Source organism: Phoca vitulina, unplaced genomic scaffold (assembly GCF_004348235.1).
Source record: "Phoca vitulina isolate PV1807 unplaced genomic scaffold, GSC_HSeal_1.0 scaffold5, whole genome shotgun sequence".
In the NCBI taxonomy this organism is placed as follows: Eukaryota; Metazoa; Chordata; class Mammalia; order Carnivora; family Phocidae; genus Phoca; species Phoca vitulina.
Window position 1 is genome coordinate 11,663,179 of NW_022589708.1, and position 14,159 is coordinate 11,677,337.

The window sequence follows — 14,159 nt, forward strand, 5'->3', positions numbered from 1 at the left end:
TTGATCTCTCCTCAGGGTCCTGAGTTCAAGCCCCACACTGGGTGATAACTTAATTTTAAAAAAAAAAAAAAAAAAGAAAGAAAAGAAAGAATAAACAGCTACAAAAAAGACTAAGGTAACTGTAGCTGTGTATTAACATGGAAAGATGCCCACAATAAACCTAGTGAGAAAAAAGTGCAAAACCACTTTTTGTTTAAAACAAAAATGTATAGATGTGGTTAGGTACATTAAAATATGCAGAGAAAAAGTGTGGAGGAGCAGAAAACAAAGCAATTGTTTCTGGGGATTACGTGGGATATAAGAATTTTATTTAAAACTGTGTGGGGTTTTTTATAATTAAAAAATTTAAAGAAAACACAATGCCTTTTTGTCCACTCAGATAAAAAAGGAAATCCATTGTTTCAGTTGGTGCTTCTACTGTATTGAAAAAAGATCACGTTTCACATTTTAACTCTACCTTGGAAATAATGAATACCCCTTAAAAAATGTTTCCAGGCCTTATACATGTTTAAAATACATATGAATTCGTCCATAACTGTGAAGAAAATAAATATTTAAAAGTACAAAATTCTGATGAGTCAATACAATTTTATATAAAAACCAAGCTGAAAAACTTACGCCGTATATTCATAAGGAAGAACAGATTCCACTGAATCAAGCCTGTTCACGAATAGTTCTATTTCAGCCTGATGAAGAAACACAGAATTAGAATATAAACAAATAGAGATCAAACCTTAAGTCATGCTTAGAACTGAAAAAGAATTTGACATGTTTGAAATGTAGAATTTTATGATATTTAAACATTTCTCCTATAAATCCATTCACTGAGTAGACTTATATGCAATTAAATTACAACAAAATATTTTTAAGAGTTGCAAATACCTCCAATAATTTTTTTTAAGATTTATTTATTTGAGAGAGAAAGAGAGAGAGAGGAGGTGAGTGTGTGTGAGCAGGGGAGGGGCAGGAGAGAATCTTTAAGCAGACTCCTCACTGAGTGCGGAGCCCCATGCAGGGATCAATCTCACAACCCATGAGATCATTACCTGAGCTGAAACCAAGATTCAGAAGTTTAACTGACTGAGCCACCCAGGGGCCACTCCTTTTTTTTTTCCCCCCAACATTTATTTATTCATTTATTTACTTATTTATTTATTATTTGAGAGAGAGAGAGAGAGAGAAGTGTATGAGGATTAAATGAGTTAACATTTATAAAAAACTCCAGTGACTAAAACAAGAAGTGCTATATATTTGTTAAATGAATAAAAACAAATGAATTTAATGATATTCAGAATAGGGAATACCTAAACTACACTGCTCATCTGCTAAAATAAATGCTCACCCAATATTCCTGATATACAGTGTAAGAAAAGACACTAGCCTCTATATACAGTAGTGAGAACAGTATCATGTGCAATCCCTAAAATTGTAAGCAAATGAAATTACTCAATGGTAACACTGCCTCAAACATATACAAAAAATTAAACTGTCTCTGTGCATAAAATATTCTGTCATTAGTCATTTTAGCTAAAAAGATAATGAGACACGACATTTAGGCATTACAGAATGCTTGAATAATTAACACAAATATAAGTAATTGCTGTGAAGGCAAAATTCCCAGTTGATGGCTTACTCTGCCAAAATAATTTTCACTAATTATAAGGGGTCAACACTGCTATGAAGACCCTTCAGAATCTAAACACCCTATTTAATATATCTTCATGAAGATTGAAAGATTTCTAAAAAGATGATCCAGTTCACATCTCTAGATTTCTTTCTAGGAAGGAATACAGCTATTATATTCTATGGAACTTTCTAGGTTTTAAGTTTCAAAAATCTCTAAGAGCCACATTTCCACCACAGAAGTTAAATCCCCTGTGCCACAATTAAGCCTATTCTTACTCTCTCAACCTTGTTCAGTACAAAGTGATCAAGGACAAAGATTTTGAAGCTAGGTTACCTGAGTTTAAATCCTGACTATGACATTTACTAGCTGTGTGATCTTGGGTAAGTTTCTTCACTCAGTTTTTTTCCTTTGTAGAATGGAATAATAACCCTTGCTTCGAGTGTTTTTGAGAAAATTCAAGAGCAGTGCTTGGTACAAAGTACTAAGTATTTACTATTATGCAAGAATGTCCAATAGAACTGTAAGCAATGATGGACATATTTTTTTTTTTTTTTAAAGATTTTATTTATTTATTTGACTGAGAGAGACACAGCGAGAGAGGGAACACAAGCAGGGGGAGTGGGAGAGGGAGAAGCAGGCTTCCCGCGGAGCAGGGAGCCCGATGCAGGGCTCGATCCCAGGACCCTGGGATCATGACCTGAGCCGAAGGCAGACGCTTAACGACTGAGCCACCCAGGCGCCCCAATGATGGACATATTCTTATCTGCACTGTCAAATACACATGTGGCCATCTGTCACTTAAAATGTGGTTAGAGCTAGGGGCGCCTGGGTGACTTAGTCAGTTGAGCGATGGACTCTTGATTTCGGCTCAAGTCATGATCTCAGGGTCCTGGGATGGAGCCCTGAGTTGGGCTCTGCACTCAGCGGGGAGTCTGCTTCTCCCTCTCTCTCTCTCTCTCTCTGCCCCTTCCCCCCACACACTTTCCCTCTCTCTCTCCTTTAATATCTAATTCCCATTAAATTTACCACATCTGTCAATTTTTCCTAATCTGGTGAAGCAGCTTCACATTCCACTCCTAATAATAATCGTGTGAGTAAGCATATGTTTTAGCCTTGCTTTGTGATTTATAAGGATGTCTATATTAGGGGCTGCCCACAAATTTTTCCAAAATAACAAACTCCAAAGAACAATTCTTCTTATAAATCTTTCACCTAAAAACAAAATTAATTTTTACACACAACACATAAACAAGTAGGGAACACAAATTCAGTCTAGAGGCAGCATAGCACCAGACTGCTCAGTTCATTTCAAATCCTAAATTTACTCAATAAATATGTGCTTTTGGTCAAGTAGTAATTTTGAATGTGACAAATGTGTGAGGTGATAATAAAACAGATAAGAATATAGAAGCTGGTCCACAGTTGGTACACAATAACTATAAGGTAAATTAAATAAACATTGCTACTATTACTATTTCAGAGAAAACAGACATTCCTGAATCTGAGTATTTATCAGTATGAGGATAACCTTGAGGGCCCCCCCACCCGCCTGCTCCCATAAAAGGACACTAAGGCAACAGCCTTCTGATCTACTGTTTATGCCAATTCATTACTCTTTTCTTAGCTATTAGTCTAGGGAAGGGGAAGATGATAATTATCAAACACAATTCTCATAATAACCTTATGAGCTAGGGATTACTTGCTCTACTTTAAGACAAGGAAATAAGTTCAAAAGCTGGACTGCTAACTCAAAAAAAAAGTGAGGAAACTCAAGTGCCACTACCATCACTTCTAATTTCTGCTGCTCTCAGTCCTCTACTTTTCTCTTCCTTCTTGTCTCTTCTGACGCTTTTCCACATTTACTTTTACAAGAAAGTTAGTCTATCACAAATATCATCACTAAGTTATGGACCTTTTTCTATTATTCAGTGAACTAATCAAAACACACTTGGATATTCAATTCATCCTGGCTATTTCTGTAGCACTTTCATTCTTCCTTTAAATTGTGAGAATCTGAAAATTTAAGAATTATTGTCTCACAAAATGCTAAGAAATGCAAATTACATTTAATGATATATTTAACAAAGAAGAGAGCAATTTACAACATATTTGTAAATATGCTACATTTTTTTTTTCAAAGATTTTATTTCTTTATTTGACAGAGAGAGAGATAGCAAGAGAGGGAACACAAGCAGGGGGAGTGGGAGAGGGAGAAGCAGGCTCCCCGCTGAGCAGGGAGCCCAATGTGGGGTTCGATCCCAGGACCCTGGGACCATGACCTGAGCCGAAGGCAGACGCCTAACGACTGAGCCACCCAGGCGCCCCAATATGCTACATTTATAATACTCTATATTTTAAGTATCAACTCTTATACTGAAACAAGAAAATTTCAATAATATTTTAAGAATGAGATCCTTGTAGGGACACCTGAGTGGCTCAATCGGTTAAGCTTCTGACTCTTGGTTTCAGCTCACTCAGGTCATGATCTCAGGGTTGTGAGATCGAGCCCAGCATTGGGCTCCGTGCTGGGCGTGGAGCCTGCTTGAGATTTTCTCTCCCTCTCCCTCTGCACCCCCCACCCACCTGCGCACATGCTCTTTCTCAAAAATAATAAATAAATAAATAAATAAATAAATAAATAAATAAATAAAACTGCTTTAATGAACAAAATCCTTGTAATATGGCAGTAGAGAAAAATGTTAAAAATTGGAAGGAGAAAGGAAATGAGACTGCTAGTGAGTTCATGTGGTTTCATGAACGGCAAAAGTATGCTACATACATCATGACATTCATCCCTAAAAATATAAACACATACATGCGTAAAATAAATAGGAAAAATATAATCAACTGTTGGCTCTAGAGGTCTAGATGGATATACAGGTGATCATTATACTATTCTGCCAACTTTTTTGAATTTTGAAGACTGTCACAATTAAAAGTTGGAAAAAGAAAAGGCTTTAAAGTTGAGAGTAGACTTTATTCTTCCTATGAAGCAACAAAAGCCAAATCAAAGCAATAAGAAATAAAGACAAAAGAGTAAAATTTAGCGTGGAAAGATGTTCTAGACTAGGAAAGATGACTTCAAAATAAGTATTAAATAGGAGGAAACAGAATATGCAATGTACATGAAAACTGAAGAACATTCCCAAGAACAAAAAATCCTGAACCACCACGAGAAAGTCATTCACTCGACACATTTATTTAGTGGCCACAATACTAGACATTATGAGTGATATAATAATACAAAAGACATGAACACTTGCCTTTGAAGAATTTCTAATCCAGGTGGAGAGACAAGACATACATTCAAGAAAGTAAAAGAAAAAAATTACAAAGCTATTTGTAAGTTCTTGGGGTAGTTACTGAAACCCAAGGGATTTAGTTTTTTTTTTTTTTTTTTTTTAACCATTAAAATAGCAATGTGCTACAAAAGGACAGTATTTGGTTAATTTTATGGTCACTTTCCACTCTAAGTATCTTTATTTCCCATCCAAAAGTTAATTAAGTGCATCTCCTTCTGGAAATTTGCCTTTATAATAGAGTCAGCCAACTCTAAAATATCTCTGACATAACCAGAAAGAGCTTTAAACGTTACTTACTTCACATTCCTGCTTTCAAAGTGTTCCAAACTGAGTTATTACAAGCATGGAAAGTTGTGACAACATTAAACTTTTTAAGGAAGTTACAGATAAATCCTAAAGCACAACTTAGACAAAGGAAGACTAATTAAATCCCACCCTAAGAAATTTTTTCTGGAAATGGTTTAATTTAGAGTGCTATGGTCTCCCTTCTAAATCCTTCTCCTCCCAAATGTACAATTTTTTTCTGGTCCTAACCTACCCATTCTACATCTGATCCCAGCTTTGGTCACAACTATGCTTTGTTTTATAGCTTTAAGCCACGTGTGCCATGACACAGGGCTGCATTTTTTTTTTTTTTCCTATTTCCTTGTTCCTTTGGTTTTGCTTTTATTCCACTTGACCTTCCATCACATCGGTCCCAAACCCACCTACAACTGGTTTTCAAGGTAGAAAGAAATATTCTGAGAAGAAATGTAACTCTGAACAAGAATCAAAGCAAGTGACTAGTCACAAAAAGCTCTGAGATACCAAGGCACAGCCACAGAAAAGGAAAACTACGGACAAATGCTTAATATTGGAGGAGTCCACTGTGGGAAAAATTTCAAAGAAGGGAAATCTTAACTCAGACACAATAAAACAATCCCAATGGAAATGCTGGAACGCATAAATGGATGCTCATGAACTTTGAGTTATCTGACCAGCAATGCCCAGAAGCTGATCTCCTAGATACTAAGGTTCTTCCTTCTATCCCCATCTCACTGAAAAAGAGAATTTCAACTTTAGATTGTATCAAATAAAGGAATAAATACAAAATCTGACTACTTAAAAATTGGTTACACAGGTTAAAACTGCATCAATTGTGGAAGTCAAGGATAATTAGCAGCCAGGGATCTCCAGGGTGAGGCAGAAGAGGTAGAGAGTATTCAGCATGGAAGAAACAGCAGTACCCCAACGTGGTGTGAAGAGCTCAACCTTCAGAATCAGACACTCTAGGAGTTGTATCTTTGCTTCACCACTTACTAGGTATATACATTTGAGAGAGTTACTCCATCTTCTTCAGCTTCAGTTTCCCCATTTACAAATGACAGGATTGTTCTGAGGATTAACTAAGGCATCCACAAAGTACACAAACTGCAGTCTTTATCGTTATTATTAGCATAGGTGAGAAACAGATTTGAAAGTTGAGAATAAGAGCAAAGAAAATATATTTCAAAAGTTTCCTCCAAAGGCTTTCATCAATACTTAGTTAATTTTATTTTATTTTTTTTTTTCTTTTTTTTTTTCTTTTTATAAGATTTTATTTATTTATTTGACAGAGAGAGACACAGCGAGAGAGGGAACACAAGCAGGGGGAGTGGGAGAGGGAGAAGCAGGCTCCCCGCAGAGCAGGGAGCCCGATGCGGGGCTCGATCCCAGGACCCTGGGATCAGGACCTGAGCCGAAGGCAGACGCTTAACGACTGAGCCACCCAGGCGCCCCAATACTTAGTTAATTTTAATGGCAACAGAGAAAGACCTTGTAACTTTGTAGAGCACATTTAAAGTTGCTACAATTAACTACAAAGCTTACTAATAGGACACTGATAAAAAAGTGCAAAAAAGAATAAGAAGTAAGAGCTTCAAGAACGGGGCTCTGGGGCACCTGGGTGGCTCAGTCGTTAAGCGTCTGCCTTCGGCTCAGGTCATGATCCCAGAGTCCTGGGATCAAGCCCCACATCGGGCTCCCTGCTCGGCGGGGAGCCTGCTTCTCCCTCTCCCACTTCCCCTGCTTGTGTTCCCTCTCTCGCTGTGTCTCTCTCTCTGTCCTATAAATAAATAAATAAAATCTTTAAAGAAAAAAAAAAAGAACGGGGCTCTAAGGTCCACAGAGCACAGACCAGTCTCTAGAATTTATGTGTGTGGGGTGGGGGTTTATAAGCACATGTCTGTGGCTTTGTTTCAGATGTTCAAAAATACACCTTGCGAAGGGCTTCCCTTTGTGGAGAGCCAACAGCAGCAGGACAGTATTTTATCCAAATGGACCTTGCTTGCTTTCCGAATCATAGCTCTCAGATCCACTATAATGAATAATCTCAGTTTTACAATAATTTTATTCAAAAAATTTAATTTCTGAGAGCAAACTTTCTAAGCTCCATGTACTTTTTCCACAGAAAAGAAAAACAATTGTTGGAATGGGAATTTATCATAATCAAAGTCATTCCATGCCAAATTTCGTATTTGAAACATTATCAGTAACCCACATACACTGATTAGTTTCCAGAAGCTAAGAATCAATCTCTTATTCCAGAGAAAACTCTGATAATGTGAAACTAAATACCAATAAGTAAATATATATCAATTTTATCAATAAGTGCAAATGTAATTGTATTTTTTTAGATATTTCAAAATCTTCAAATTGTATCTATGGTCAAATTAAAACAAGTAAAATACACAGTATGTCTGTTCAAAGCAACATTTGGAACTGCTTTCTTCAATTTTACTTATTCCATATTTAGAGGCAACTGCTCCCAAAATAACAGACACACAATTTATTAAACATTTCTAAACATAACTACCAAGAAAGAACATTTAAAAGTCTAATTCTGGTAAAACTGTCACTATAACAGATGACATGATACTATACCTAAAACCTTAAGGACTCCACCAAAAAACTATCGGAAGTAATAAATGAATTCAGTAAAGTTGCAGGACACAATATACAGAAATCTGTCACATTTCTATTCATTAATGAAGTAGCAGAAAGGGAAATTAAGAAAACTATGCCATTTACAATTACCCCCAAAAGAATAAAATACCTAGAAGTAACTTTAACAAAGGACGTGAAAGACCCATACTCTGAAAACTATAGAGCACTGATAAAAGAAACTGAAGATGACACAAACAAATGGAAAGATATATCAGGCTCACGGATTAGAAAAATATTGTTAAAATGTCCATACTACCTAAAGCAATCTATAGATTCAATGTAATCCCTATCAAAATACCAGTAGTATTTTTCACAGAACTAGAACAAATAAACCTAAAATTCATATGGAACCACAAAAGACCCTGAATAGCCAAAGTAATCTGGAGAAAGAACAAAGCTAAAGGATTCAGCAATCCCAGATTTCAAGACATACTACAAAGCTACAGTAATCAAAACAGTATGATCCTGGCACAAAAACACACAGATCAATGCAACAGGATAAAGACCCCAGAAATAAACCCACACTTATATGGTCAATTAATCTACGACAAAGGAGGCAGGAATTTACAACGGGGAAAAGACAGTCTCTTCAATAAATGGTGCTTGGAAGACTGGACCACTTTCTTATACCATACACAAAATGAAACTCAAAATAGATTAAAGATCTAAATGTGAGACCTGAAATCACAAAACTAGAAGAAAACATAGGCAGTAATCTCTTTGACATCAGCCTTAACAACATATTTACAGATATGTTTCCCCAGGCAAGGGAAACAAAAGCAAAAACAAACTATTGGGACTACACCGAACTACAAAGCTTTTGCACAGCAAAGGAAACCATCAACAAAATGAAAAGAAAACCTACTGGATGGGAGAAGACATATCTGATAAAAGATATATCCGTTAATATCCAAAATATTATATAAAGACCTCGTAGGGCACCTGTGTGGCTCAGTCAGTTAAGCATCACCTTCGGCTCAGGTCACGATCCCAGGGTCCTGGGATTGAGTCTCGCAGGGAGTGTGCTTCTCCCTCTGTCCCCCTTCTCTCCCCCTGGCTCATGCTCACTCTCTCTCTTTTTCTCTCTCTCAAAAATAAATAAATAAAATCTTTTAAAAAGAAAAAAGGACCTTGTACAATGTAATACTAAAAAACAAAAAAACCTAATTAAAAAATGGGCAAATGACCTGAATAGACATTTTTCCAAAGACATCCATATGGCCAACAGACACATGAAAAGATGCTCAACATCACTCACCATCAGGGAAATGCAATCAAAACCACAATGAGATATCACCTCACACCTGTCAGAATGGCTAAGATCAAGAAAACAAGAAACAACAAGGTTGGCAAGGATGTGGAGAAAAAGGAACCCTTGTGCACTGTTGGTGGGAATATAAACTGGTGCAGCCACCGTGGAAAACAGGATGGAGGTTCCTCAAAATATTAAAAATAGAAATACCATACAATCCAGTAATTCCACTACGGGGCATTTACCCAAAGAAAACGAAAATGCTAATGTGAAAATACATATGCACCCTATGTTTATTGCAGCATTTTTTATAATAGCCAAGATATGGAAGCAACCTAAGCGTCCATTGATAAAGAAAATGTGGTACACACACAGAAATATTACTCAGCCATAAAAAAGAATAAGATCTTGCCATTTGCAACATTACAGACAACCTAGAGGGTCTGATACTAAGTGAAATAAGTCAGACAGACAAAGACAAATACTGTATGATTTCATTCATATGTGTAATCTAAAAAGCAAAACAAAGGAATAAACAACAACAAAAAAAGCAGAAACAGATCCATAAATACAAAGAACATACTGGTGGTTGCCAGAGGGGAAAGGGATGTGGTGTTGGGCAAAATGGATGAAGGGGAGTGGAAGGCACAGGCTTCCAGTTATGGAATGAATAAGTTGCAGGGATGAAAGGTACAGCACAGGGAATATAATCAATGGTATTGAATAGTGTTGTTTGAGAGTTGTAGAGTTGTCCAATTACTACGGTGCACACCTAAAACTAATGTAACTGTGTCAACTACAATTTTTTAAAAAGTATGATTCTGATTGTTTCCTTTTTATTAAAAAATTATTAAACATTTAAACATTTTTTTTTTTAAACACCAAGGGGTATATTTGGTCATTTTCCCTTACTGGACAGGAAAGGAATTCTTAATCTTTCATCTAAGAACACAATCTATACATCAAACAGTAAAAAAGTGGCAGATGTTCTGGAGAGTTTAATTGTTAGGTCTGAATTCATGTTGACAAACCAACAATTAATTGAAAGTTAAATGCAGCAACAGTATGCTGCTCACTAATCAGCTATTCGCCATCAGAATGCCACTCAGCACACTGAAGACCAATCTAAAGCTAAACAGCATGCAGCAGCTAACTGAAATGATCACAACTTTTACAAGGTAGATTAGAACTGCACATTGTACTCTGTGAAGATCTATTAACTTCTGATCAGGGCTTTATTCTATTTATTGCAGTCAACACATTGTCCCTTGATTTTAAGGAAGTAAAATGGATTCTAGAGGAAAAGAACACCACAGTTCAATCCTTTTATTACTATGGTTTCAAAAACTAACAACACAAGACAAATAAAAGAAAAAAATTAAAAGAGAAACCTTAATGGCAATGAAAGTAATACACCGTTAATGTTTTCCATACCATCACACAGCTATTAAAATAAATAAAAATTATAAAATATTCTGGACACATAGGGAATCATTTAGCTAAAGGCATTATAAATCAAACCTATCTTTTTTTTTTCAAACCTATCTTTTTTGAAAGAAACCTGGCAATATTAAATAGAGCTATAAAATTGCTTCTTGCCTTTGAGCTAGTAATTTTATATTTGGGAGTATGTAAGTAATTCCTGCTAAATACATTCTAGCAAAGTTATTTATAACAGAAAAAAACTGGGACCAATCTCAATGCCCTATTGGCAAGAAATGGTTAAACAAACCACAGTACAGTAATAGGATAAAATACTATATGGCCAATAAAAACCAGTAAGAATGTGCACTATGTTGATAGTCAAATGTATGTACATGTAGTGATAGTAAGTTAAAAAAAAAAAAAAAAGGAATCCACAGAACACAGTCACAGTATTTATGAAGGCTAATAAAGATCATAAATCAGAAGTTAAAAATAGAATTTTGTGTTCACTGGACTCCTATTTCTCTGCCAGTAATTTGAACATAAAATAATTTTGAGAGGAGAAAATGACCAAATTCTCAGGGTTCTTTTGATTGTCTCTCAATAATATACACAGTGAGCTAAATGCAGACACTGTACATGTAATGACTACACTACAAAAATTACACATGCTGAAGATATACTTGTTTCATCTCTATACTTATGTTTTATAATATCACAACTAATAAATACTGTGCTTTTTCGCTAACAAATGCAAAACACTTTTCAAGGGAAAGAGATAATAAGCAAATATGATCATCCCTATCTTACAGATGGAAAAACTGATGGAAACAGTATCAGTGTCCTACCCAACTCATCCAACTCCTGATTTCCTATGCTAACAGCATCTTCTGGAAATAATTTTTCCCACTCACAGTATTTTACTTTTCATTATTTATTTTAAAAATAATTCCCTTCAGCTTTTCTGAAGAGTATATACATGACTGACCTCATTAAATATGAGGGAAAAATCAATACTCTGACTGAAGTAATGAAAATTTGAACTATTTACTGTTTTTCTCCTCTGAGAGGCAAGAGGAAGATACATTAAAGTTTACTTCAAATTCTCTATCCTAGTTAGTCAAATATAGGAAAAAACTGCTAAAGTTCCATCTTTCTGCTCTTCTAACAGTTGTTTCCATTGACCGTGAGAGCAGCTGGTAACAAAGATGAAATCTAAACATTTCAGGAAAAAGAAGTTTTGCCTTGCCTGTTTTATCCCTATAGCTTTGAAAATTAAAAATCCCAAAGAAGTCCCCCAAATTAAGCAAAAGTTAACTTAAAAGTAGCTACTTAAAGGCCCTGTTGAGAAACCAAGTATCATCTTAGAGGCAGACCACCTGTAAATTTCACTCATTAATTTTCTAAAGTCCATCTCAAATGTCACTTTCTTTCTGCAGCTTTCCCCTAAAGACACCAATCCACAGATGTTTCCTCATTTGTGTTTTAAGGCACTTTGGACATACATCTTTTATAACATATCAGATTTCAATAATCTGTTCATAAGCGTATGTCCTTTACTTTGAAGTCCCTAGAAGACAGGGATACATTTTTTGTCTCTAAGGCACTAGGAACACAATAGAGGATTGCCGTTAAATTTAAATCGAAAGACCAAACACTAGGTTTTAAAGGTTGGTTACTAAAATATTTAACAGTAAAACCAGTGTGCTTTCAAGACTAGCTCTCTCTTCCACTTGCAAGCACTATATATTCTTTCAGTCATAACAAAGAGTGAAAGCTTCTTGCACTGCAGGGTATGAAAGTTAAACTATGCAAGTGGTAACTGCTGCCTCGAGTAAACCTTAAAGATCTTTAGACATTTTTAGAGATCCAAGATTTTAAAAACAAACTGTAAAATGCTATGAAAAATTTAATAGCTTATTTAATGCCCTAAAATAAGCTTGAAATTCATTGCTACAGTAAAGCTAGCAGTAATAAAATAAACACCAGCTTTTAAAAATAAAATCAAACTTAGTAAATAAACCCATTTATAGACCGTAAAAGTTTGCCGAACGATTACTTGAATTGTTAAAATTATTAATGGTTTCAAAGACACGCTCATGCCCCAATGGTAGGTGTTACCAACTTAAAAATAATTGTTATGTGCACCGTGATGCTCTACACCGAATAACCTAAAATCAAGTTACTTACGCCTCTTCACTAGCAGTTAGTTTACCTTGAGTGTAAAGATCGTAAGAGATCAAAGTTTTCAAAATTTGCCCTAGGAAGAAAACGCGTTTCTCCTGTCATCTACTCCTTTTAAGTCTTTAAAACACTCTCAGAGAAAACTAACTGGTGGGATCTTATGCATTTTTTGCATGTTAAAAAAATTTTTTTTAACTTAAAAGGTAGAAATTAACGGTCTCAACCATTACAGCAACTTTTTATTAATGTAGTTTACGCGGTTTGGGTGTTAAAATTCACAAATAAGCAACAAACTGCTAAGCGTGAAGTTAATATACCAATGTCCTAGAAAGAAACAAGCTCTCAAAACCAACCAGGAGTTCCAAGAAAGTAGAGTAAGACGGGAAGCAATGAAATAAAAAGTATCTGGAAGACCTGGCCGTCCACTTCCTAGTGCGTGACACATGGCTGTGAGCGAACACTCACCCGTGGAAGGCTTGCTGACCTGCATGCACCCAACTCCAACAGAGCGCCATACATACAGAGTCCCTGTTTCCTGGCAAACTGAATACAGCTGCTCGTGCTACCTGGACCTCTAGACGGGAGGCGAGCCTGAGGCCCACTGAGTCCCGCAGAATTTACCCCCAAAGGCCGTTCCAGAACCTCCGACCTACGGCCGGGCCGAACCCAAACACTTCTTGGGACACCGGATCCATCCCGGCTACGCCCCCTTCCCCTCGCACCTCAGCTCCCCGGGTAAGGGGAGGCTCCCCGTCGGTCAGAGCACTCAAGGTCCGCCAGGCCTCACCCACCTTACACTCGTCACTCTTTTTTTCTTCTTCGCAGAAGTTGACGGGCGCCAGGCCGGGCAGGTAGAAGGCGGCGCCCGGGCGCGGGCCTGGGGCCGCCTCCAGCAGGAGCAGCACCAGCAGCAGCGACCCCGGCCACCGAGGTTGCGACAACGCCGGCAGCCTCGCGCTCATGACGGCTGTTTCGGGGAAAGGGCAGCCGAGCCGAGGGGGTGAAGAGGGAAGGAGGGACGGGAAGCCTTGGACACGACCACAAGACCGCGGGAGCTGAGCAAGGACGGCTCCACGATGGACAGTTCCGGTTACGCTAGGAGACACCGCCGGTCCCGCAACAGAAACCGAACCGAAGCTCGAGAGAGCATGCGCAACGCCGCCTGCACATGCTCAGTGAGAGGGGCCGCAAGCCCCGGGAGGAGTTTCCGGGAGGGAGCGTGGAGGAAATCCAGTTTCCAGGTTTTCAGCCGGCCGATTGGTGGTTGCCTGCTTCCGCGTTCACGGTCCCATTACAAATTCTGATTTAGAGTTCCCTTGGGGCGTCGGGGAGCACCCCACTGTCGGGCTGGTGCCCCCAGCTTGCCACTTTGGTTCAGTTTCCCATAACAATCACGAGGTTTCCT

General features: G+C 37.4%; 1 protein-coding gene across 1 annotated transcript in view; it reads right to left on the reverse strand.

Moving 5' to 3' along the window:
- The window catches only part of TM9SF2 (transmembrane 9 superfamily member 2), a 58,014-nt gene extending 44,098 nt beyond the window's left edge, over nucleotides 1–13,916 (reverse strand). The window contains exons 1-2 of the mRNA XM_032402690.1: nucleotides 13,546–13,916; nucleotides 619–686 (exon numbers count right to left, since the gene is read on the reverse strand). Of these exons, the coding sequence (XP_032258581.1) occupies nucleotides 619–686; nucleotides 13,546–13,716 (239 nt within the window). The 5' untranslated portion in view covers nucleotides 13,717–13,916. The remainder of the gene's footprint in view (nucleotides 1–618; nucleotides 687–13,545) is intronic.
- Between the last annotated feature and the right edge of the window lie 243 nt (nucleotides 13,917–14,159).